This window comes from Vulpes vulpes, chromosome 3, assembly GCF_048418805.1.
Source record: "Vulpes vulpes isolate BD-2025 chromosome 3, VulVul3, whole genome shotgun sequence".
NCBI lineage: Eukaryota > Metazoa > Chordata > Mammalia > Carnivora > Canidae > Vulpes > Vulpes vulpes.
The window spans coordinates 105,399,929-105,426,019 of record NC_132782.1 but is presented as its reverse complement, the minus strand read 5'-3'; the positions used below and the strand labels follow the sequence as shown (position 1 = coordinate 105,426,019).

The 26,091-nt window shown below is 47.7% G+C and overlaps 1 protein-coding gene across 2 annotated transcripts in view; it reads left to right on the top strand.

Moving 5' to 3' along the window:
- Positions 1 to 26,091, top strand: part of SNX29 (sorting nexin 29) — a 534,000-nt gene that overhangs the window by 331,199 nt on the left and 176,710 nt on the right. For both annotated transcript variants that reach the window (XM_072753833.1, XM_072753832.1), the window contains exon 16: positions 12,421 to 12,537. In XM_072753833.1, the coding sequence (XP_072609934.1) occupies positions 12,421 to 12,537 (117 nt within the window). The remainder of the gene's footprint in view (positions 1 to 12,420; positions 12,538 to 26,091) is intronic.

Sequence of the window (26,091 nt, the reverse complement as noted above, 5' to 3'; positions counted from 1 at the left end):
AGGGAAGGGGGTATGGTCTCAACGTTGGGACTTGGAAATGGTCAGATCTGGGGAGAAATGATAATTACTCCTGGTCATGGGATGCAACCCACCAAGCGTGGCCCCAGGATCAGACCCAGTCTGTCTACCTCTCAATTTTTGTTTTCTAAACCATTCTATCCTGTCTTTTCATCCTGACGACCCTGGGGCTTCAAGAAATGTTACAAGGGTACACGTTTTCTTGTGTCACCAGGAGCTGTGAGAATCAGAGTCATAGTTGCAGCACCGTTGATTGAGTTCATACCTGGGTATGGACTCAGTTAATCCCAGTAGTGACCCTGTGATATAAGCGCTTCTGTGGCCACTGCTTTATAGATGGAGAAGCTGAGGCCCAGAGAGGCTGAACAGCTTGTCCAAGGTCACCAAGCAAGTCACTGGCCAGTGGGATTCCTCATCCTGGCTGTCCAGCTCTCCCAAGTTCATCTTCCAAATCACTGCCCCACACTGCCCGCTTCGACTTGAGCATGACCTTCCCTCTGTACAGGTGGGTGTCTGTGTCCCCAGCTCACCACTTGGCAACGATGGTGTACCCCATCCCAGAAGGGGCCCTCTCAGCTTGAGGCGAGTGCTGTGTGGTACAAGAAGGGCGACTCTCCAGGGAGGAAAACATTTTTTTGATGCTCATAAAATTTAATGTTTTTCATTTACTTTCTTCTCTTTGAAACTTGGGCGTAATAGATTGAGCTGTGTTTGAAATATTCAGGAGGTCTCTGTATTCCGTCTGGTGGAACATGATTAAGAATGCATGCTGGCCTCCCCTCATTTCTGGAAGACATTGGAATATGACAAAGAGCCATATAATTTCAGAATTTACATCTTTATATGAAATTCTGTGCTTTCTAGCACCCTGCACGATAAATGTAAAAACAACACTCCAGGGTGAAATATTTTTTGAAGAAACCTCTGGAATGGGGAGTGAGTGTTGGATACGTGATATTATATAACTTCCTTGGTCTGGCAACCAGTTCTGGGGGGTAAGAAGAAGCTGTCCCCTGGTGAGCCCCTCCTGGGTGCCACCCTGGGTGCTCTGAAGTCTGTTCCTGTCCTGCTTGGTTCTCCCAGCAGCCCTGCCTGTTCTGTGTGACGGATCCCTACTTGACAGCTGAGGAGACAGAGCTCAGAATGCAGGCTTGGAGGTGGGGGCCTCGGTTTTAACTTGTTCCCCTGCCTGATGCTGTCTAACCTCCTCCTGCCCTGCAAACTTCAACTTGGTATAACTTCTGGAACCCTCCCCTGGCCCAGGCTGAGTCGGGGCCTCTCTATGTTCCTCCTGCACCACTGGCCACACTGTGTGGGGACCATCAGAGTCTGAATCCCATGGAGACAGGAAGCTCCCTGAGGGTCACCATGGATGCCCAGCACCCAGGACAGTGCCTGGCACACCAGCGAAGGGCCAAATAAGCAAATGAGGTGGTAGTTCTGGACATGTGCAGGGAGGCACCTTTGGCCGCAGGAAGAACTTTATAAAATAATGACTCCAGAACTGCAAGAGATCATACCCCATGGTAGTTAGGAGCATGGGCTCTGAGTTCAGATGGTAAGTCTTGATTAGGACTTAACCTCTGTAAGCTTCTGTGTGCTCACCTGTTCCATGGAGATGGTAGCTAGCATGCAGAAACCACCAGGGCAGGGGTTTTATCTCTTTTCTTGGCTGCTGTATCTACAGTGCTGAAGTACAGGGCTTGATGGATGGTGGGTGCTCCACAGAAACTTGTTGAATGGATGAGTCTGAACATTCTCAGCTCTTGCAGAGGTGCCTCCAAAGAAGGGAATATGTTGTGGCCGGACCTCACAGGTTAGCTGCGCCTGAGTTCACGTGTGGGTCCTGCTGAGACCCGGGTCTGGCACAGAGTATGTGCTCAGTAAATGTTTGCTCTTAGTGATGAGGGCTCCCTCCTCCTCCCCCTCCTCCTTCTCTCCTCCACTGCCTTTAGTCCCTGCTCTGCAGGCAGGAGAAGGCTTCCCGGGCTGGGAGGTGGATGAGGCCCCTGTGGAGATGCCTCCTAACTCCAGGATCCTTGGGAATCAATAGTCGTCCTCCGTGAGCCAGCCTGTAAGCAATGCTTTTGAAAGGAGAGGCCAGCAGAGCTTTTTAAAGTAATTCCTGACCCATTTTCACAAGCTCAGCCAAACACAGTATTTTGTACTTGTAATAGGTTATAATTACAGCCATTGTATGATGCCAGGTAAACTACATCATCTCCTGTGTTAACAGAAAGGAGTCTTTGTCCTCTTCTCCACCACTGACCCTCCCATAATTGATCCAGCAGAAATAAGCCCCGGAAGTGTCTGGTTTTGTTGCTGGCTGTGGTAGGGATCCCAGCTGCGGTGTGTGGAGAGGATGAGATCCTGTGCTCCATTCAGGACTGTGAACTGTGTGGGAGACAGCAGTGTCTGCTGGGTGCGTAGAGGCTGGCCACGGCATTGCCATACCTCCTCCTGCAGGAGTTTTGTGTAGCAAAAAGAATGTGGATTTAGATGTTAGCTATTGTGATAACTTCTTGATGATCGTGGGCAAGTGTTTGAAACTCTTTGGACCTCATTCTCCTCCCCTATGAAATGGGAGCAACAATAGCAGCTGGTAGAATGTTGACGGCCACTGTGTACAGTTGTGTAGGTTGTACACTGCACAAGAGCATGTGCTCAGAGTCCAGCAGGAGCTGTATCCAGCCCATGCTCCACTCACTGAGCTTAGGCTGTGGCTACCTAGAATGCGCACCTTTTTTTATTTGTCCAACAGATCCTCAATCAATGGCCCTGCAGATGCTTGATCTGTATTAAGTGTTCAGAAAACAGCAGCTGCTGATGTATCCTTCATGGAGACGATGCATGAATGGATCAGAGTAGTTGGGGAAAGAAGTAAAGTGAGATTTGAGTTAAGCTTTGAAGGGTAGATAGAGTTTTTAGGAGGTGTGTGTGGGAGAGGGTTGGAGGAAGAGCCGTTGGTCTCATTTGGTGAGCGTCAGTCTCTCTCTTGAAATGTTTCCTCCCCTCCTCTTCCTACCTCACCCGTCCATCACCCTCACCCCTCCTTCCACTACTTGAATGCCATGCCAAGGAAAATAATGGGATGCCACTGAATGCTGTTCTTAAGTTTTGGGTTCTGGACAAATTTCAGTGTAGACAAAATGGTATCCTGTATCTCCCCATGCCCATTACAGGCCCCACGCTGCTGCTCCTCCAAGACCAGGCCTACCGTGTGCTAGCTCTCCTTGGCCCCCTCCTCTGTATCATCTAGAGGTTAGTTGCAGATATCATGTCACTATTTGACAGGTGTTAGGCCGAGAGGGGTGCGATCTGGTTTGGGTTTTGGGGGGACTGTTTGAGCATCAGTTTGGGATTGTGGTGAAGAGCAAGAACAGGTAGCAGGGCTGTCGTGTTTGTCCAGGTGGGAGATGGGGGTGCTTCTGACCCAAGGCTCAGGTGACTGGCAGGAGGAGAGGGAGTGGATCCGAGAGAGGTTATAGCTCTCCATTGTACAGGGCCTGTGGCACCGGCTGCTTTTGTTGGCGCCTGGTTAATAGCAAATAATGCTTAGTGCGTGCCAAGCTCTAAGCTAAACACTTCTTATGTGTTAACTCATTTAAATCTCTAAAAAGCCCTGTGACCTTTACATGGTTACCAACGTCATTTTACGGAGGAGAAATGAGGCCCAGAGAGGTAAAAGCAATTTGGCCGAAGCCTCTGCTAGGATGGGGATGGGGGTGGGAGGGTGGTCTGGTGACTCCAGGCGCACACCTTGGCCACCACGCCAGGCAGCCTCTCTGCTGATGCTCCAACAGGAGGGTGACAGAGGAGGGGACCTGTTGGAGAGCTTCGCAGCTGCATAGTGTCTCTGTTTTGTTCTTGTGTCAATGCATCTTTCAGCAGAGGGCTGGAACTCACAGTTTTGTCGTCCGTCTCCCCCCCCCCCCCCCCCCCCCCCCCCCCCGTCATTGCTCATTTGTCTCAACTGCTGAGAAGGTGTTGGCTGCTACTTTATTATCACGGTTTCTATATATGCTTCCTTTGCTCTTTAAGGGCCATTAGCAAAGGCAGCAAAGAAAAGGTGTTATCTGTGCTGTTCGCAGCTGCTGCTCCGTGTGACCTTTCTCTACGGCTCGCCTTGTGTATTCTCCGAAAGGTCATGCATCAGGAGACATGAGGACCAACACTGGGGCCCGGGCCCCGGCAGCACTGCACCGGGGCTGTCACAGTTACCGAAACATCTGTTTCTCAGAGGCATCCCATTATTAATTGAGCTGTTGTTAGTTCTGGGTGTTTCTTTTCCCCCATTAAGTCGTAATCCCAACCAAATGTTATCAAGTGTTACTTCTCTCGAGCCTGGCAGTTCTGAACACAGAGGGGCTCGCTACAGAGGCGATTAAGGGAGGCTTTTTCAGATTGAACTTCTTATCGCTAGGGTTTCCTTACAAGCTTCTACTTATCTTGGCGACCGTGCAGAGCCCACACAGCCCTATCTCGGTGGCACTTGAGGATGGGTCTGTCTCAGGCTTCGGTTGAGTGTGTCACTTGACAGCTTTATGATGTGATGTTGAGGACCAGTCCCGAGATTGCAGAGCTGCTGCCTCATTGGAGGGAGCCTGAACAGCTCCTGGGCTCAGCAACAGCAGACACTCACCCCACCCAAGCCCCCCACCAGCTCAGCAGGATCACAGCGAAAGGTAGCCCGGGAAGAAGGAGGAAACCAGAGAGACTTGGAAGACAGGAGATGTAGGGCTGTGAGCTTTGGGGTTACTGCCCCCCCCCCTTGCAGACTGTGACTTTGGACAATTGCTTGCCTTTCCTGAACCTTGGTTTCATCTTCTGTAAAATGGGAGAGAGCTGTACTTCCAGGCTTGTTGTATGTGCTAACGTGTAAAGTGCCTGGACCGCTGCCCGCCTCTAGAAAGTGCTCATCATGATTACTGAAGGAGCGTTCACCAGGATGAGCACCGGGTAGCTACCGGACTCTCTCTCTTGGCTCCTCATGACATACCTGAACAATAAGGGATAGTGTCCTCTTTTGACAAAGAAGGTAGTATGAATCAGAGATGTGAAATTACGGTCACACAGCAGTGGGTGGACACGGCCTGGATTTGACCTCCATGCTCCCTTGTTTTTTGTGCCCCATCCTGATTTTGAACATCTTCGAGTAATACCTAATAGTCCCTTGGACTGTCTTCATTTTGGAACCTGGTTTCCAAAATGTCTTCACATGAAGCAAAAACCACCTTGCAGAAGGCTCATTCTGGGGCGGCCTGCACGCTCCCAGAATGTCCTCTGCGGTTCTCCTGGGGACTCTGCATTCCACAGTTAGGGCCTGCCCTAGCAGAGGTTCTTGCTTACCCTGGGTGCTCCCTCCTGGACTGCCAGCGCCTCCTGGGGGTGGGTGTCTGTGGACCGGCCTGAGGCTGGGCCTCTGGAGGCCCAGAGGGCAGTGGAAGCAGCCAGAGCCCACATGGCTGTCTTCTGCCACCTGCCAATGACAGCTGTGCTCTGTAGGGTGGATGGTGCCTTTTCTTGGGTGTGTGTGTGTGTGTGTGTGTGCGTGCACCCACCATGTGTGTCTGATGGTGCCTTTCCTTCAGAGTGTATGCATGTGTGCTTGCGTGCATGCGCACCCATGTATGTGCGATGGTGCCCTTTCCTAGGCTGTGTGCCCCCGTGTGTCAGTACCTTCCCTGACACGTGTGTACGGTAATGTGTACACCTGTGTGCATGTGACAGTGCATTGTCCAGGGTGGGAGGGTGAGTGTGCCAGTATTGCTACCCTGGGGGCAGTGCTCTGAGTCCACAAGCCCAGCCTCGTCACCCCTGGCAGGCCCCATGCTGTTGAGGCAGTGGCTCAGCATCCTGGTGATGGTGGGTGGAGAGGGCATGGTAGAGCATCTAAAACATAGGCTCAGAACTGAATCTCGGTTCTGGTGCTGCTGGCTCCCTATGTGGCAGTGGGCAAGACGCTCACCCTTTCTGTGACTGTTCCCTCAGCTCTAAGATGAGGAAAAGTAAGAGCATTCTCCTCTTAAGGAGCCCTAGCACCCCATGAGGCACTTCCTGGAGAGATGCTGGAGCAGCCCTAGTGCAGGGTAAGTGCACTGTGATCCTGACTCTTCCTCCCCACAATCACTGTGCAACCTCCCCACCCCCACTATTTCTCATCCTTGGGTGTCTCCTGCCCCCAGCAAAGGAGCAGCCTGGGTTTAGAAGCTGGAGATCCGGTCTAGAGTCGTGGCCCTGGCAGGGCATTAGGTGTCGGCCTTACACAGGGCTCTTGGCCTCTGTCAGCCTGGGCTTCCTCTCACCCCAAACAATCACAGCATTTCCCTTGCTGGGTGATTTACCATCACCTGAAGGGTTGAGTGATGGAAAGAATACAGGCTTCAGAGCCATGATAATTGGGTTCAGATCTCAGCTGTCACTCGTGGACTCTGTGGCCTGAGACTTCCTCAGCCCCTGAGCCTCACCTTCCTCCCCTGGGAAATGAACCCACTCAGGCATCTATAGGAAAGGGTCAGAGAGGTTGATGGCAGCTATAACTTTTCCAGACCTGTTTCTGGGCTGGCTGTGGATACTCATTATTTTCGTTAACGTTGGTAATTTTCTTAGTTTTTAAGCCCAGATGGACACTGGACAAGAACATAAGGTATATCCATCTGAAAGAAGGTCAGGTATTGATGGCATTGGTTCTGTTTTTTTTTTTTTAATATATATAACGACTCTTATCTAAAAGGGATTATATTTTGACTTTTTTCATCATTATTCATAATTATTTCTGATAATTAGTAGAAGACATTGTTAAATTTAGCATATGTGTTGTATGTAGATAGGTGCCTTTCAGCCTATCTGGAGTGAAGATCTGGGTTTTTTATTATTTTTTTTTTTAAGAAAATTGCCAATTCATTGTGGACTGACACCTGTGTACAATACAAAAAAACCTAGAAAAACCATGGAACTCCTGGATTTCATAGCAATATGAAATTGTGTTAAATATTTGTAGACTTGTACTGTCAACTCCTGTTTTTCCCTTGTTCCAGACTGGTAGCCGGAGCCCACAGTCCATGTCTCAGCCCCAGTTCCTGGGCCCCTCTGGGCAGTAGGGCTACAGACCGAGCACACTACTGCATGCACTATACTGCATGTGGCTCGAACTAGTTTTTCTCGGGCTTGGGGCTTTGCTCACCTTAGAAGTTGGAAGTAAACAGCTGACACATGGAAAAGCTTCTGTGACATTGCTGTTTTGCAAATACAGGTTGAAACACTAGTTTTTCTACAATGAGGGACTAGCCCAGCTGCAATTCATAGCTTAGGGTGTAAAATGCTTCCCTTTTGTCTTTACTGGTGGCTCCCAAATCTGGATGGCCAGTGGAATCTTTAAAAAGTAGTTCCTTGGGTTTCCCCTCACTCCCCACCCCCATCAGTTCCTGAGGGTGAGGGCCACAAATCTCTATTTTTCAAAAGCCCTTGAATTGGCTGATGATCGACTTGCTCTGGGAGCCGCTGGGCTACACTGCACTACTTCCTTTCACCCTGTGGGGCACACTCCTCTCCTTAACCCCCGGAGGGCTTGGCTGTGTCCTGTAGCCCAAGGTGGAGTGCGGAGAGCACAGAGGACGGTGGCCATCCCACCCTGTCACCTCCTGATTCCCACACCTTAGTCTCACAGCCTGGCATCTCTGAGCCTTGAGGAAGACAGGCCCAGCCTGCAGGAGGGACGTGAGCGAGGGTCACGTGAGCAGATCGATGGAATTGCCTGGAAAAGGCTCAACAGCAGGTTAAGACAGATGGGCACTGGCAAGGTGCTCCTCTCTACCTAGATGCAGGTACAGTGTCCTCATCACAGAGAGAGGGCCTGGATCCCTCACCGCAGCCTGTGTTGGGGGGACCAAAGAACAGCATGTGCATCTTATAAGACTTACGGTGCAGAGACCTCTAAGTGAATGTTCTCACATAGTTTGGGGTATGTGACCAGAAGGGCCTCCATTGCTGTTAAAACTGGGGGCCTGTCTTGGCCCGGTTAATCAGGGAAGTGTCTAATTAGGTAGCTGAGGGGAGGGAGAAGCAGGATTGGCTTGAATGTGATTAGATAAAACATTCCGATATCAAAGGAAATGCCAGAGGCATTTTTTTAAAATTTATAATTCTTTCGTGATTTGGCAGGTAATTATGATAATTCCTGGGATTTTCACAGACTTAAAAGCTTTTTCACAGCCACCTTATTTTTGGAAATCGTCTTCTCTGATGCTCCAGCTGGAGTGGATTGCTCAGTCTCCCGAAGTTCCAAAGCTATCGGCTTCCAAAGCCCAACTCAAATGTCACCTTCCTGATGACGCTTTCCCCCATCCCTTATGCCAGAGATACCAAGTAGGTGTCATCCGCAGGCCAAGTGTCTGATCGGTAGGGGCTGCCTGGGTGCTCCTGTGGGGAAGGAGTGCAGCAGGCGACTAGTGATGTCTGCCAAGGGACCAGAGGTGGGGAAGAGGAGGTGAGCCCATGTGCTTGGGCATTTAGGTTCCAGCCATTTGGAGCTAAACTGGTGCTCTGGGCACAGGTGCAAGTATAGGGGCTGGATAACTCTGCAACAGATTTGCCAAGTCACCAGGGTGTGGTTTTAAAGGTTTGATAGATGTCGCCAAACAGCCTGTGACTTAGACTTCTTGAATCTTTCTACCCTCTTCTCTCCAACCTGAAGGGCAAAACCCAAAGGGTAACTGATGAGCCCATGCACCTTGTTAATCCATGAGGTACCTCTCAAAATGGCCCTGGGCATAGTGAGCAGTGGGGGTGGGAGGCTGCCCGGCATGTGCCAAGGCTGGTGGGAGAAGTGAGCGAGTCCTGCATGTTCTCTCTGGGGGAGCCCTTCCCTCATGCCCCGTCCTCTTTCCCAGCCGTCCTCTCTTGGCGAGCTCTAAGTTTATCTGATCTCTGGGGTGTGAACCCCAGGACCTTCCTGCCCCCTCCCCCATAATAAGGCCTGGCACATGGTCAGCAGTTGTGTTGGTGGCATTTCCTCACTGGGGGGTGGCGAGCCTCTCTCCACAGCTGAGTTCCTTGGTAAAGCACGTGTGGCCCCTTTGCACCTGGCTTCTGCAGACAGCCCTGTCCTCCATTCCCCTGTTATGTGATCAGCCATCCTGTACATCGAGCTCTCCTCCCCGAGCAGCGCAGAGCTTGTTAGGTGGGGCTGCTCCTGTCGGTGGCACAGTGGCCCCAGGCAGTAGAGAGGGCATTGAATCCCCGTTTTGTAGGTGAGCGGCTTTAGGCTCCTCACAGTTGAGCCTGGCACCAGAGCACACTCTAAGTGATCAGGTGCAGGCCTGTCTGGCACCAGAATCTGAGCCCTTAACTGCCTGTCTCAGCTGGTCCCCAACTCCCGGCCCCAGCTCCGATAACCTCTGGGCCTTTGCACCTGCAGTTTCCTCTGCTAGATATGCCTTTCTCCTCCCTGTCTCCGGGTGACCTCCTAGAGCTCAGCACATCTATGGGACATAGAAGACCTACAAGTCTACGTAATTTTAGATGCTAGGGGGTGAACAGGTGATGGGGTTAGAGAAAGGCTGATCCTGAGCACGTTTGGGTTTTATTCATCCTTTGGGCAGTGGGAAGCAAGGAAGGTTTTAAACATCATCAGGTGAGAAAATCCGATGTTGCTTTGGGAAGAGCATTCCGGTCTGCTTAGCCAAGAAGGGACTGAAGGGCAGCTAGTGTCTGTCCCATCCCCTGCAAGTCCATGGCTGCTGAAAATAAAGACTGGGCAGGCGAGACCAGAAGTGCCCTCAGAGCCTCATAGAAACTCCAGCAGGCGGTGGCTGTGCTGCCGGCTTTTGTTTCTATGATCTCCGCTGCTTTTCTGAGGCTCTCGGAGTCTTGAATCCATTTCTAGTCGCACTAGACTTGGAAAGAGTTATTCAAGGAACAGTAAGCTCAGCATGGTTTATGTAAGATCAAAGCTGTTGGTCTCAGTGGCTGCATGTGGGGATATCTAATCTAGAAATTCGGAGTTTCAGAGCTTAGCTTAGTAACAATGAACATTGCAGTTTTAATGATTGGTCAAAATTATTTTATCGGTTTGTCTCCTCAGTTCTACTGGATCTCCTCCACCCCTACACCCTCACCCCCCTTCCCTCGTGAAATGAAAGCTTTGTCTGACGTGGTCAAGTCACTCTTCTGGCTGCAAGAGAGAACCGGGGTTTTGACAGCTCGTGATAAATACTGTTGCAAGCTGGGATGTTTCGATGTTTTATGCATTTATGGAAAATTGTTTTTAACACTCTGGCTCCCCCTGTAAAACAAAGCAAAACAAAGACAAAGTAAAACCCCGTTTTGCTCTGGAAATGCCGGTGGCATTTATTTAAAGCTCTGTTTTGTGGGGGCATGTTAGCAGGTATTTAGCAGTAATATTGGCAAGCTGTGTGTTTCCTGCTTACTGTGTGGTGAATGGATCCTCTGCCCTGAGGAAGCTCATGGAGGATTTATGTGATTTCTTGTATGGAGGATCTGCACAGGCATTATTAGCGATTGGTTATTTGTTTGTGAAAGGCCAAGAGAAGATCGTCTTAAGCTCTTTCTATACAAAAGGAATAACACAACTGGGAAATATTCATTTTAGGTCTGTACAAAAAGAAGCTGGTTAAAGGCTCCCTGACTTATCTCCCGGTGTTAATTGCATGGTACTTGCAATGTCTTTTGTGTCATTCTCACTTCACATCTCACCCTGGTTTGAAAGAAGGTGGGCACTTAAGGGACAGGGAGTTGCCACTAACAGGGTTGGGGATTCACGGAGCAAGTTGAAGGAAACATCAGGATTTGATTGGGAGCCCGGTACATTTTATGTTGACTGCCTTTAGTTCCAGGTGAAGAATTTTAATTCTTTTACAGAGCCCAAGTGGTTATACCCACTGATTAATGGAAGAGTGTTCATTATCAGCAAACTAAAAAGTAAGGGAAAATAGAAATAATGGGAAGAAAATATGCCCCTTGACTAATGTTAATATCTTGTTTATTTCCTTTTATGCCTTTTATACCTTTTACCTTTTATACAACAACATATCCAAAAAAAAAAAAAAAAAAGAATGAAAGAAAGAAAAGAGGATGGCCCCTCTTTTTAGTTCTCCTGAGACATTGAGACTTAGGTAAATGATCTTTTCTTTTCCCACAAAACGTCTCCCTATATCCCTTCTTGATTCTGACAGTATGTTTTACATTTTACGTATAGTATTTACATATACTATATTACGTATAGTATCAACGGTCAGATATTTTTTGTCTTGAACATGCTTAGTGCCTGGCTGAAATCTGTGGTGTACAGGATGGGTGATCTTGGGAAAATCAGGGAGATGGGGATGGGGGAGGGTCTGTTGACCTCTGAATTCTCGAGGGATTCTCTTTAAGATGGTTGTAAGATTCTTCTCTGAAGGTTCCTAAAGAGCATGACATCTCACATTTCCCTGAACTGCTCAAATAATTGTAGTTGAATTTGATTTTAAGCCCCAATATGATCACTCAGTAATCAGAAAAATTACTCTCTGTTTTGACCACAGGATATCATTGTGCTTTTTGTAAGTTAATAGCTGGAAAGACACATGGTTCATTCTGTACATCAGTCATAGACTACTTTAGGGGAACCTCTTTTTATTTTTTGGGAATGAGCCAAGGGTATTGAATAAACATGCACAAGTTCAGGGGCTCATGGCGGGCCTGAATGGGCTGCATGTGGGCACAGTGTACGTGGTGGAATGGTGGCATGTGGCCCAGTGGTCAAGAGCCAGGGCCCCGGAGTCAGTCCTTTGTTAGCGGTATGACCTTGAGCTGCTGCTCCCCTGTGACATCGTTGCCCTTCTGAGAGGCAGGAATAATACCCGCCTCACAGAGCCAGCATCACGAAGATGCAAGGAGCTCACGGAAAGGATTTCCCTAGCATAAGTCAAGTAGTGACTGAGAGGTAGTGGTGCCTCTGCTGTGGTGTCAGTCACTGTCACTGTCACCATCGCCACAAGACTTTGGTTCTGTTTTCTTGGTTTTCAGAACCAAGACCCTGATGAACGGAAGTGGTCAGTTATTTCAACTGTGCCCTAAGCGGGGTCATTCTTGGCAGGCACAGCTCTAGAAGAGGAAGAAAGTGTCCATGAAGGATAAAAACCTAAGGCCCCGATAGAGCACTTTCGTGCCCGTAAACTGTGAACTATTGCTTCTGTAGCATTGACATCAACTAGGTCACAGGTGCGTTTGACTTACAGGTGCATTTGCACAGTTCATAGGTAGGTGGTGTTCTGTCTCCCACCCCCACAACCTCCTGGTTGCCTTGCCAGCAAGTGGCAGCCCCAGAGAAGGTGGGACCAGGGACTGAGGGTGGGGCATGGGTCTGCCCTCTGAGCCTCACCCTTGGGTGCTTGTGTGTTCCAGGTGGCGGAGATGCACGGTGAGCTGATTGAATTCAACGAACGCTTGCACAGGGCTCTGGTGGCCAAGGACGCCCTCGTGTCCCAGATGAGGCAGGAACTCATTGACCTGCGGGGACCGGTGAGTGCTCCCACCTGGGAAGGTCTCAGCCTCGTTCTTCTGCTTGCCTTGTCTGTCTACGCAGGCTCTGCTGCCCACAGCCACCTTGTTCAGTTTGTTCATCTTTGGCAATGGCGAGGGTATAGAAGAGTACAGGGACTGAGAGAGCGAGTGCTCGTGTACCCACCGTCCAGCTTTCATGTGCATTGACCTTCCCTACACTTGGGTTTGCTTCGGGTGGGAAGGGGTGGAATAAACACACGATACTGAGTCTATTTGAAGTCTCCCCTTTGCAACATTTCCTGCCCCTGCACCCCATAATCAATATTCTGCAATTGGTGTATAGCCCTGTCTTTCCTATTTTTACACTTTGCCACGTAAATTTACATGAGCAACAAACAGTCGTGGGTTTTGTGTAACTTTTACCTACGTGATGTTACTTGTGTGTATCTCTTTGCCCCTTGTTTTTTGTTTGTCTTTAATTCAATATTGTGGTTTGGGGTGTATCTCACACAGATCTAGTATAGGAATTTTAAAACTGTGACCCTCTTGATACTTTGGGCCACTTAGGGTGGTCCCCACATATCTGTGGTTCCACCTGCCAGGATCTGGAAGCAGATGACCCTTTTTCTCATGAGTTGTCAGAAGGTCATTGGTAGCTGGATGCTACATACAACACCTCCATCACTCACCTCCTTCATCTCATCACGTAGGCATTGTTTCATCTTCATGTCATCATGAGAAAGAAGGGAGAATAGAGGCCAATAAGATATTTTGAGAGAGAGGCTGCACTCACATCTTCTATTATAGGGTATTGTTAAAATTGTTCTGTTACATGCTGTTGTTGCTAATCTCTTAGATGCAGAATTTGTAAATTAAACTTTGTCATAGGTGTCACATACAGGGAAAAGCAGAGTATATGTAGGGTTTAGTACTGTCCACAGCTCAGACATCCAGTGTGAGCATCTTGGAATATATCCGCCACAGATAAGGGGGATGATTATAATTACTTGTTCTGGGGACCGTCCTGTGCATCATAGGATGTTTAGCAGCACCCCTGATTTCTACCCACTAGGGGCCAGTAGCACCCCACCCCATCACAATATCCAAGAATGCCTCCAGACATTGCCAGACATTCCCTGAGGGGTGGGGGCCAAACCACCTTGGTTGAGGGGCCCTGGTCGGGTTCATTCACTTCCTTGACTCTTGAGTTCTCTCTTGCACGAAGTACCATGATAATTTTAATCCAGTTTCACTTTAATGCATAGTTAGGTTGTTTGCATTATTTTGCTATCATAAACTGCGATGCTGAGAGCATTTCGTCCTTTAGTACATGTTTGTAATAGCGTCTTCATTTCAAAGCTTTATCGTGTCCAATGTTAGATGCTCACAGATTCAAGAATTTCTTGTATCCTCATCAAGTAGAACTGTCCTCAGTGGTACTCGGTCTTGTTTAAAGTTAGCCGCACCCATCTCCCTTCTCTATTATTTTGAATCAGATACTAGGTGTTACTTCATCTCTAGACCTCTTTGTATAGATCTTAAAAAAAAAAAAAAAAAGGAAACCATAAATATAATATTGTCACCCCTCCATAACCCTTGATTTCTGTATAGACACTAGGATCCACATGAGATCTCTGTGTTGTCATTGGTTACGTCTGTGTGTTGATTTATTTTTCTTTTAATGTAGTTGTTTTGACTTTACTGAAATATAAGCTGAAATGTACCATCTTAGCTAGTGTTCAGCATTGGTGGTGTGGTGTAGGTATGTGGACATTGTTGTGTAACCCTCACTGCCACCCATCTCCTGAGACTTGTCCTCTTCCCCAGCTGAAGCTCTGTCCCGTTAAACCTTGGTGCCCCATTGCTCCCTCCTCCAGCCCCCGCCTACCACCATCCCACTCTCTTTGTCCTTAAATTGAACTGCTTGCTGATGTTTCTGTCTTCATAGAATCTTCCTTCACCACTCTTTCCTTTCTCTTCCTTAACCTGTATTTGTGGAAGACCCTGAGTCCTGTCACCACTTGAAACTGGCTGATGGCACCTCTGCCATGATCTTCTCTGTGCCTCTCTGTTGCTTATATTTTCTTGAATTGGCACTTGGGTCTGGGGGCTGGGATGTAGGTGTAATTTTTCTGCAAACATTGCTGTCACTGGGGCCATGTGTTTGGTCAGGAGACACACACAGTCTGCCTGTCTCTCTTCGATCCTGGTGGACCTTTATTAGCGCTTCCTACATCCACTAAACATAACAGTGTTTCCCCGAGACCCGTGCCTCAGGGCAAATTTGCTGAGTTGGGTGGTACTTTAAACACCAATGAGTTTTACTTCTTTTTTTAAATACCTGTTTACAATCCCTCTGCGAGTGTGCAGGAGTTCCTGCTGACACTTTGACATCTCTACCAACACTCCCGGGCCTGAGGTGGGTTTTAACTGGTGTTTTTCTTTTTAAAATTTATTTATTCATGAGAGACACACAGAAAGAGAGAGGCAAAGACACAGGCAGAGGGAGAAGCAGGCTCCATGCAGGGAGCCTGATATGGGACTCGATCCTGAGACTCTAGGATCAGGCCCTGGTCCAAAGGCAGGCGCTAAACCGCTGAGCCACCCAGGGATCCCCAACTGGTGTTTTTCTGATCGTGAGTGAAGTGGACCATCTTGCCATTGGCTAGCTCATATATTGTTTCCATTTCTGTGACTTGGAGCCTATGCCCATTTCCTGTTGGGTTGTGTGTGTTTTCTTGCTAATTTCTAGCAGTTCTTCTTGTGTCTTTTCAGTTACACATGTTGTGAATATTCCCTCCTGGCCTATGGTTTACTCATGAGCTTTTAATAAAAGTGGAAAATTTTAAGTCTCTGGAAAAGGGAGAATCATTTAATGAGACTCCATCACTCAGCTCTGGCAGTAATCAACTCAGGGTTGATTAGACTCATTCTTACTCAATTTAGCCCCTTCCCAACTCAGATTATTTGGATGCATATCCAAGTCATGATATTACTTCAGTCACAAATAATTCAGTATTTATCAGTAAAAGATATTTACAATACCATCATCATACCTAAAAAAATTAATGATAATTCCTCAAATGTCCAGTGTTCAGTGTTCTCCAGTTAACCTTAGATATATTTTTTAAATTTATTTGCTTTAACCGAATCCCAGTGTGGTACAAACATTGCAGTTGGAGGATAGATATTTTTAGTTCAGTATTTCTCTCCCCTCCCCTACTCCACCCCTGCCTTTTGTTGTTATTATTGAAAAGCCTGGAGTTTTTAACCGTCTCCTATTTATGATTTTGTTGATTGCAGCCCCATGGTGATCCTTACCATGTTCCTCTGTCCCCTGCAAAGTCTGAATGAATTTCAGCCTTTTTTTTTTTTTTTTTTTTTGACACCTTGCCCTTACAGGTGGTGGTGTAGTACTTCCATCTGAGGGCACTTGAGCATTGATCTGGAAAGGTGCTGCTGGAGGTGCCACTGGACACCAGACCCTGTTTGTTTATATGATGCCAGCATGTGAATGTTACCTCCTGTGCTTAAAGCCCCATAGAGCAGTCTTTGATTGGGTTGGTTTTCCTCACTCCTTGCATGTCCAAGATGTGTACAAGGTCTTTGTGGATTTCTTTCATTAGGGAGATACATGTTTTCCTAAGCGAGAAACACATTTAGTAGGTACCTATTGTGTATTAAAGAACCCTTTGTGGGAGGTGATTTCATCTTTGTTTAATAGGTTGACTGAGGTTCAGCGAGGTCCCCAGATCTATATCATGGACCTAGATTCAAACTCTGACTTAATCCACAAAGTCTGTTTTCTTTCTCATGCTCCAACTTTGGGGAGTTAGGGAGAACAGATGTGGATGGGTTCCCCTGTGTTACCCATTGCCCTTCCAAGCAAAGTTCCATGGGTCCCTCTGTGTGTACTTCCTGGTTGTGTCCCACATTAAAGACTTGGGCAGCATAGCTTCTCATTTTACTGCTATCTGTGGCCCCATAGCTGAGAAAGGACAGTGGGGTTGCAGGAATGGGGAACTCCCTGTGCTGACTTGTATTTCAGAGCAGAACTGGTGTGGGGAGCAGACAAGTGGCTCCCATGTCCCTGCATCCTGGCATACTCCAAGGCCCACCTTACTAGAACAGGACTTGATAGCAGATGAGGACCAAGGAGTGGTCCCGTTCCTTAGAATGGGTTCATTTTGGATCCCAGAGGAATGCCTGTGTGTCCTCAATGCTGAAGGAAAGATAGGTCACTCCTGTCACTGCAGGTACATTTTCCGAGAGTGCCTTCAGTGTATTATTCTCTTTATGGATGATGAAAACAATGAGCCAGCTGGTCTAAGTCAATTCTGATTTTAATAAGATAATATTTATTGAGTATTGTTGCTGCTGTCTATGAGGCATAGTGATTCCTGTGGTAGGTGTCAAGTTAATGTGGGGTGGCTCACTGAGTGAAGAAATGGGCGAATGAGTGAAAATCACAGGTAGGAGATGGTGGAGTCCAGACTGTCCTCGGGCCCCTTTGACATGCACGCCCCCCTTCTCTGTGCCAGGACATGCTCCTTTTTGTTTCAAATCTGAATGCCCCATGGGCCAGTGACATCCGTTCTCACAGAGGAGACCCTGACTGTCAGGGGGTGCTTTCCTGGGGTGTGTGTGTGCAGGTTGTGATGGCCAGAGATGGGGGAGAGGAAAGTGGGTGTTAAGGGGCCTGCAGGCTGTGGGAACGGCTGGCCATTTGGGCAGTGACCCCACAGAGGACACTTTGGCCTTGTCATCATTGCCTCAGGCCTGCTCCAGAGTCAGACAGCAAGGGCCAAAGGAAGGAGGAAATCTGAAGCTCAGTTTCAGTTCTGGAGGCTTCTCTTCCTTTGTGAGAAGCATCTGTTTATGGAATCTCTGCCTCTTCTCTCTTCATTTCCACTGGGCCTGGCTCCCTGCTGCCCCTGGATTAGACTGCCTCCCACACCACTGCAGTGTTCTAGGGCCTCAAGGGCACCGGTTTTTGCTTTATCTGGAAACCATCCCAATTTGCTCTTCCAAGTGGGGAGTAAAGTGGCATCTCTGGGCCGCTTAGCAAGAGACTTGCCAGTAAAACCACTCAGTGGTGGGAATGTGGCAGGGGCCTGAGCATTTTCATCTCTGAATTCCCAGTGCCTGGCACCACAGCGCACATAGTAGGTACTCTGTAAATGTTCGCTGTGCGACAGCTTCATCTGCACAGAGCCTGGGAGGACTGCATGGACCAAATAATTTTTTTTTTTTTTTTTAAAGATAGGAGCAGGGACATTGTTTGCTCTCGGTGACAGACTTTTAAGCCAAGTCACTTATTTTAAGAATGAGTTTGGGATTAGGGGTTGAAGTTTTTTCATTTTCTTTTTTTTGAATGTAAGTATTTTTAGGACTCTGCTCATTATTCTTTGTCCCCCTCTGGTATAAGATGTGAATGAATGCCGGAGTTTTTTCTTTCTTTCTTTTTTTTTCCTTTAGCGGGGATTTGATTACAGCCCTGAGAATTCTCTGGTAGAACAGCTCCTGTTTTGAATAATAAATGGAGACAGAGAAATAGAACCTTGTAAGACTGTAAGGCATGGAGGTCAATTAAAGTCCCCAGTGGGGAGAGCTGAAGGCTAAGCGACTCATTACCTGCGAGTTTGTTCCGCTCTCGGGAAGCAAACTTGGTCTCACTTTACATAATTGAATCTGGATTCCTCTTTTTTTCTGCCCCTGTGGTGGGTCTCTGTTTCTGTCCCAAGCACCCTTTAATTAAATCCCCTCTCCTGAGGAGGGTCTGACTCCGAGGCCTGTAAAATCACTGCCCTGCCCTGACTCAGCATTAGCCCCTGTGGCTTGCTTGCCCGCAGCATCACTGCACTCTTACTTGCCCCCCAACCTTCCCGCCCCATTAGCCATGGTCAGTTGGTGCTTGATGTTGGTGTCCGTTCCTATCCTCTCCCCCTGAGCACGGCCCTATGTGATGGATGGATTAGATCCAGGTTTCGGCTGAGCTAACGGAGGTGCAGAGAGATTTTGTGACTCAGCCTGGGGCATGCAGCTTCATGGTAGCAACAAATGTGGACCGAGTCCTTTCTCATTTTTTAAATACCATGCCGCTTATGCTTTCATTTTTTTTTTTAACTTTTTTTCTTTTTTTCATTTCAAGCCAAATGTAGTGTCTATTGTGCTCTAGGCCAACACACTGGGTGGTTTCAAAGACTCCCATTCCTCTGTGGTGAAGCTCTCACACCTTCCCACTCCCTACCTGCAAAATGAATCTCTCCCTTTCTTGTCTCCCCATCTCACTTTGTACATCAGAGTGGTTTCTTTTTTTAAGCATACTAATCAGTTCTTCCTGATAGCAAATGGGCTCTTTTGGAAACTCCGAATCTGGAGAAGGCAGTTTCCCAAAAAGCAGAACTGTGATTCAAAGGGTGTGTAAAGGTGGTGCCTCTAGAAAATGGGAAGCATGGTGATGGAATAATCTGGAAAATCATTAGAACCAGAGTGTGGTCGACAAGCTCTCTTTTGCTGTAGCACTTCTCACTTTTGCCTCGTAGCTCTCCAAAAGAGGTAGAGAGAACCATGCAATATATGCATTATTTCCTAAAATTAATTCCCCAAGGAGCATCTTTTCTAAGATGTTTTTGGAGGAATGCATTTGGGAAACTTAGGGCCAAGTTACCCACGCACTGGTTGGCAGGGAGCTCACGGAAGCCTCATTTGTCTCCCGGGCCTGCCCTGGCACACCATCCGCGGGAGCTGGAGGGGGCAGGGGGTGAGGCCGTGTGGCTGCGGGGTGCAGCAGGCTGGCTCTGACTGGCCTTCTGCTTGGCCCCAGCTCGCTGGGGCCTCGGTCATCTGGGCAGCACTGTGCCCTGGGCACTCGGGCCTCCTACCCAGTGGCTGCCAGAGAGCAGGTGGTCCTCCTCCTCTCATGTGTTCACTTCTCTCCTGCTCTGTTTGGTTTGTTCTTCAGTCTCTGTTTCTCCTCCTGTCTCTTGTGCTTCTCGCTTGTCCTCTCCCCTGTGTCTACCTCCCTTCCTGCTCCTCTAGCTCCTTCTCTGCTCCTTCCTTTGTCCCTCGGCCTCTACCCGTCTTCATCTGTGGCTCTCTTTCTCTGCCACTTCCTGCGTGTGCCTTGGTCTCCGGCTGCCTGCCTGTCTCTTGCCCGTGCCTGAGCCTTTCTCTGCAGCCGGCTCTGTCTCTCTCCTCCCTGCTCCTTCCCACCTTCTCTCCTTCTGTGAGCATTTGCGTTGCTATGTGGCGTGAAGATGCTCACTGTTCGACAAACTCACATCCCTTCTATTTCCTCTTCCTCGTCCGACTGGTGTGTTTTGCGCCGGGCCCCTGTGAAGTGGCTTAGGATCCAGTTCCCTGAATGCCTTTGTGGACTCTCCCCTCTTGGCCGCTCCCCTCCTGAGCCCTGCGCCCTAGTCTGGCTTTCCACAGCACTTGGTGCTGCGGCCTTTGTCTCACTGTCTTAACACTTTTGTGTTGAACTTTGTTTCCCTTGCAGACTGATCACTTCCCTGAGACGGGGCTCCATGTCCATGTCCCTCTTCTTGGGCCGGGCCCACAGTGTCCCTCATGGAGCCTCTGATGCGGTATCCATGGTAACACTCTGTTAACCAGGATACTTGATTATCCATTAAGGTGCCTTCCTGGTTTCTACCAGATAACAGATTTGCTGTTAATCCTTGCTCTAAGCTGCTTGGTGTTTCCACGGGATACCTTCTTCTACTGTTGAAATGACTGAGCTAGTGGTGGGAGAGGAAGACAAGTAATTTAAAATTCAGGGGTGAGGTGGAAGGAGGAAAAAGAACCTCATCCCAAGTTTTTTAATATGGCTCACTTTGAAATGAAATGCTTCCTGGGACTGTCTTGGTATCGTTAAAGCCTTCAGAGGGAGTGATCTCATTTGGGGGCTGATGCTATTTAAGTAGAGAAGCTTAATAAGAAATATATTTTTCAGCTGGGTGACACTTGCAGAATATCTAATGATCAAGTACCAAATTGTCTGCGGCCCCACAGCAGCTCTAAACATCGTGTTCCAAATTATAAGAGGCTTTTAAATTCAGTACTTGGACCATCAGTGTTTTAATCGTCTACCGTCTTGAAGGAGATTATTTTTAAAAGTGCCATTTAAGAGAGGCTACTAAAAATATGTCTCACATAGAGGCTTAGCTTAGAAATGTTAGTTTTTGACACAAAATCATCCAGAAAGATGCTTGCAGAACCCGCTTTAGACCTCTCTGTGTCCCAGAATAAAAGCCCCTCTTGGAGTCCAGCATCTTATTCTGTCCAGAGGCAAATACCCTGAGTGATCACATGCACTTTGCTGGTAAAGCAGAGCATTCTCCAAATTGCCAGTCTGCCTCCCCACTGTGCCTGGGTTAAACTCTTGTCCCTGGTTTATGCCTGGCTTCTTACCATGGGTAGGTGGGTTTCATGGGAGAGCCCCGGGGGACTACAGTTTACGGTTCGAGTGGGCAGCGCCTGGCTACCCAGGGCTTATTATGGGTGCAGAACTTTGAAAATACATTTTCATGAGGATGAGAGTTTTGTGTCTGCTGGCAAATGCAGCATGTGCAAGCTTTGCCCCAAAGCGGGTCTCATATTGATGCAAATAGGAAACACTGGCAAGGTACGGAATAGTCCAGATTTATACACCTGGTGCTCCGTAATGATTTCAGCTGTGCATTGAGCGAGGGATTTGCTGCACTGGCTGCGACTGCCTGTCGGTTTCTCATGTTTTGTGTGACTGTCTCATGCAGCACGTGGGCACATTGTGGGAATGTGGCGGATGTGGAAGGTGCGGGCTCTGCCCTTGCAGAGGTCAAAGACTAGAATCTGTTTTATGTGGCTTGCATCTCTCTGGTTTGGCTGCTTTGTAATTTGGTTGGAGATAAAGGTCTACGTGGGGGTTACTCTGACACCTGTCCTGCCACTGATTCTGAAAAAATAGAAGCCAAGATCACGAGGTGGCTTTTGACCGCCCATCTTACCGATTCTCTCTTCCCCAGCACAGCTTTGTGAACGGCTCCTTTGAGTCGGCTGCCCACAGTGCCACCAGCCCCACCAGCCAAATTGGCAAGCAGTGGCAGCCAAGATGCTCTTGTGCTCAGAGCCCCTGTGCCCCCTTTTATGTGCCATCAAGTCCTTCCTGAAATGAGCCTATTGTTTTCATCTGACCCAGATGCTCACATTCGCATGAACCAAAATCCCATGCTCAACACACACACATTATTGGTGCCAGCAAGGCCCACTGTTATTTATGTAATAAGGTAGCTATGATCTCACTCTGCCTTCTGTGGAAGCTGCTCCCACACTACATCCCTGCCTCCCCCAAGGGTAGCAACCTCAAGACCCTGGGTTGCTTTGCTCCTGACCATTGTGTGTTTTATTGGCATGTAGTTTTCCCTACATAGGGATGTCATTAGCTTGGTAGAGGGGTTCCTGTGATTAGGATACTGTAAAGGTTGCTCTGGGCTAGGCCCTTGTGCCACATGGTCAGACTGCAGTGCTGTCTGGACTCATTTTTGTCATCTTCAAAATGTGGATAGTCCCAACCTGTTCCATTCTGTCACCACCATGTCTTCTAAGCCTTTCTGACCAAGACACATCCGTTAAATGCCAACTTATTCTGCTTCTGCTAAATTAACACAGTATTTCTAAGTATACATGACCACATGGTAGTACTTATAACAAACTCTATAACTAGATACATCATATGTACTTATTCCTTAATTTAATAAATTTTTCTCTGTGATAATAGAGCTCCCTTCTGATTAGTTCTATCTTTCCTACTAATTGTATATGACTTTCTTCATGTTTGTTAGGTTTCTTCCTAGTATTTATAATCTTTTTTTTTTTTTTTTAAGGCCTATCTCTACTTCTCTTCTGGCCTGTCATAAACTGAGGGCTGCTGTGTTGGGCAGTGAGCAGTTTTAGCAGAATGGCATGTAGACCTCAAAATAACCTAGAAGTTTGCTCTGGAAGCTTTCCCCATCCTCTTTAAGTGCATTTATGTTTTTTCCAGTAAAAAGGAAAAATGCTGTTTTTGTTCTGTGTTTCATGGATGTTGAATCCCTGGCCGGTTGGTTTATGGGATCCAGAGTACATTATGCCTAGATATGTTGTGGTTAGATTGGAACAGATGCATCTTGGTAAAGGGATCCCTGATTAATTTGATAAAACCAAACTATTGGTTCCCTTGATCTGTTCTTTTGGAAATGACCTCTTCCTGAAGGATGGGTGCCATCTTGGAATTGCCCATCAGGTTCTTGGCCCTTTTGCCCATGGTAACTGCAGAGTGGCTGCTCCTATTTTTGAGGAAAATTATTTTATTGACTAAGATTCAGATTGTTATCTACCAGATACTCAAAAACTGGGGAGTTTGTCCATACCAAGATGGGTGATTGTGCTTTGAGGTATGCCTGGTGGTGTCAGCTGGGCAGTTGGGATCTGACTTGACCAAGGTTTCTGATAAAATTGGAAAAACCTAGGTCCCCTTTCTCCTGGGAAAGAGGCTCTCCTTTTGCTTTCCTGGAGCATCACGGCCTTTGGCAGGATGAGTGTGTCACCTCTGTAGGGAATCACTCCCTCCCACTACTGCAGGGCTCACAGCCATCTGTTGCCCCCAGTGCCTTGATACAGTGCCGGTGTTTCTTCTAGCCTTGTTGGAAAGAGAATCGGGCAGATGCTGGAGCAGCACCTGACTCACACCGTCTTGCTAACCTCTTACTGCTGGCTCTGGGGTCACAAGGTTCTGCTGCCCCTTCCATTTGCTGTTGCTCTTCATACTGTGGGAAGTGCCTTGCTTCTCTGCCTTTTGTCTTTCAGGAGACAGTTTCAAGTTTTTTTCTAAGTTGTGTAAACAAAAATACATTTTTGGAATAAATTATATATAAACTGTGTATTGAACAGAGTAAAAAATACACGTCCCTCCCCTAGAGATTGCTCCTACGAAGAGGTTTGGTATCTATTCTTCCCATACACTCTTGTGTTCACATAAACTTCACATTTTTTTTTAGAGAGATTTATTTATGTATTCATGAGAGACAGAGCAGATACACAGGTGGAGGGAGAGGTTGGCTTCCCATGGGGAACTCAACACGGGACTTGATCCCAGGACCCTGGGATCACAACCTGAGCCAAAGGCAGATGCTTAACCACTGAGCCACCCAGGCATCCCTACTTTACGATTTTTAACAGCTGGTTGAGTCTTGGCTTTCTCCATTCATAAGCATGAGTTGGCATCTCCTTCCCTCCTGCTCTTCTGCATCTTTCCTAGCCCTTGAAGTCCAGCTTGTTTCCCAGCCCCTTGTGGCCCTGTCAGTACTGAGTTATTTTTATTTGTGACTTCCTCTGCATTCCTATAATCCTCCTTTCCTCACTGGGCTACCCATTTTGTCTGCTTTTCTTATGCCATCCTTTGTTTATGAATTTGTTCTGTTGAGCTCTACCCAGTTAAGTCTTTCTGCTGGACACACATTCATTCTGCAGTGGAGGGGACACAGAGATATGTTCACACATAATTGTGATGGAGGAGGATTATGTGTGATGGTTAGTTCTCGAGACACATTTGTTGAGTAAACGCATTAACAAACAAGAGATGGAATTGTGTGGGATGGGTGTAATAGTAGCACAGTGGTGGGTTGAGTGAATGATGGGATTGGCAGGGAGGGCTTCAGAGAGGAAATGCTGGAGTTGGGTTTTGAGGATGAGTAGAGATCAGTCAGGAGGACGGGCCTGCAAGACTGAGGGAATGGTGGTGTCAGTCAGCATGGTTCCTTTACAGACATTATCCTCTGGTTTGGCAAGTATCGTTTTGCTTTGGCATCAGATAATGAAATCCTTAAAAAAAAAACAAAACATGGGAGTGGCATTTATACTTCAACCTATAGCAACAGATTACATTTATTTGAGCACTCACTGTATACCAGATTCTTTCCCAAGTGTTTTATGTGCAGCAGCAAGTGCATGGAGTAAGTACCCTGGTTTCCACTTCAGGGACTAGGGAACTAAGGCAGAGGCACAGTAGGGACTGTCCCCAAGTCCTTGTAGCCAGTAAGTGATGGGGCTGGTAAGTATCCTACTCTTTCAGTCTTCATATGCTCATCTTTAAATAGGACTGGCGCTGCCCACCAGAGAGAGTTGTATAAGGTTTGAATTAAATGAAATACTGCTTCTAAATGATTCAAAGTAGTGGGTCACATATTACCTTATCCTAACCCTTAGTAAAATAGCACCCCGTGCTTTATTTTTCTGCACAGCCCTGACGGCTAGTTGGCATAGCGTTGTTTATTTACCGTCTCTCCCCTTCATCCTTTTATACATGACTGTGTCCCCAGGGCCAGGTAGAGACTATGAAATATTTGCTGAATGAACGACTATTAGTTTGTACTTCTCACAGCGTCACAATCAGGAGCGTCCTGATTGTGGGTGCCCAGAAAATACTGGGTGAACGTGACCGTTGCTAAACATTCTGTACCCATTCCACACACCCGTGAGGGACCACAAGTGTATGTGTCACAAGACGATCAACATTGGCTGTTTTCCTTTTTTATTTGCTGTCATGTGTAAGGAGCTATCATATGTCTCCCGCCTCTGTTTTTCCTGATGTCTCGATTTAAACAGTTTCCAATTTGAGTATGAAATTACCCATCAGTCACAGAGAGAATGCCTGCTTTCCTTGGTGGCTGTTAGAACAAGCCAGAGCTTAATTGGAGGAAGGTTGTTGGAAGAATAAGGGCTGGCTAGAGAAGTTGTGCTCGTTCTGTTCTGTGCCCCCATGGAGAACATCACCTCTTCCCTGGATGATGATATTGTCCACCCATCACCCCTCAATCCAGTGTGGATGACACCTTGTTGATTTATTCACCGGATGTGTATTCATGTCCTCTGTGTGTCAGGTACTGACTTGAGCACTGGCAACAACAGGCCCTGGACTGTCCCCTGGATCCTTAGTCTGCATTGTAGAGGGGACAGCCACATGAGACCACCAACCCCCCCCCCCAACCCATGACCTAGAATCTCTGTGTTGTGAGAGAGCACACTGTGGAGGACTGCCCAGGGAGGTGCCCCTGCCTGCTCCTCAGGTCCATGCTTCCCATGGCCTGAGGCCTCTGGTCCTGCTCTTTGGCAGGGTAATTTCACGTTGTTCAAGTGTCAGGTGTTAAGCAACATGGACCCCACAAGGGAGGGTAAGGTGTTTTCTTTTGCCAGGGGGACAGTTCAGCAGTGCTGGTGTAGCTTCACTGTCTTTATCGCTTCTATGATTCCCTGACAAAGTAGGGGGTAGGCGTCAGGGTGCTGGTCAACCATGGTATCTAGAAGTCTAGATGCTGGGGCTGAACCCCCAGGTCAGCTGAAGGGGAGTCTCTGGAGTGGGGCCAGGACATCCCCAGTTGCCCTGGGTGATTCTAACATAGACAGGGTTCAGAACCACTAACACTTCGAGTTCAAGTTTTGCATTCATCGAATCTGTTTTGCTTTGTATGTATAGCAAGTAAAGTTGGTTTGCTATTTGCTAGAGTGATTCCATTTTTAAGTACTTTTTAAAAAATCTTATTTATTTGAGAG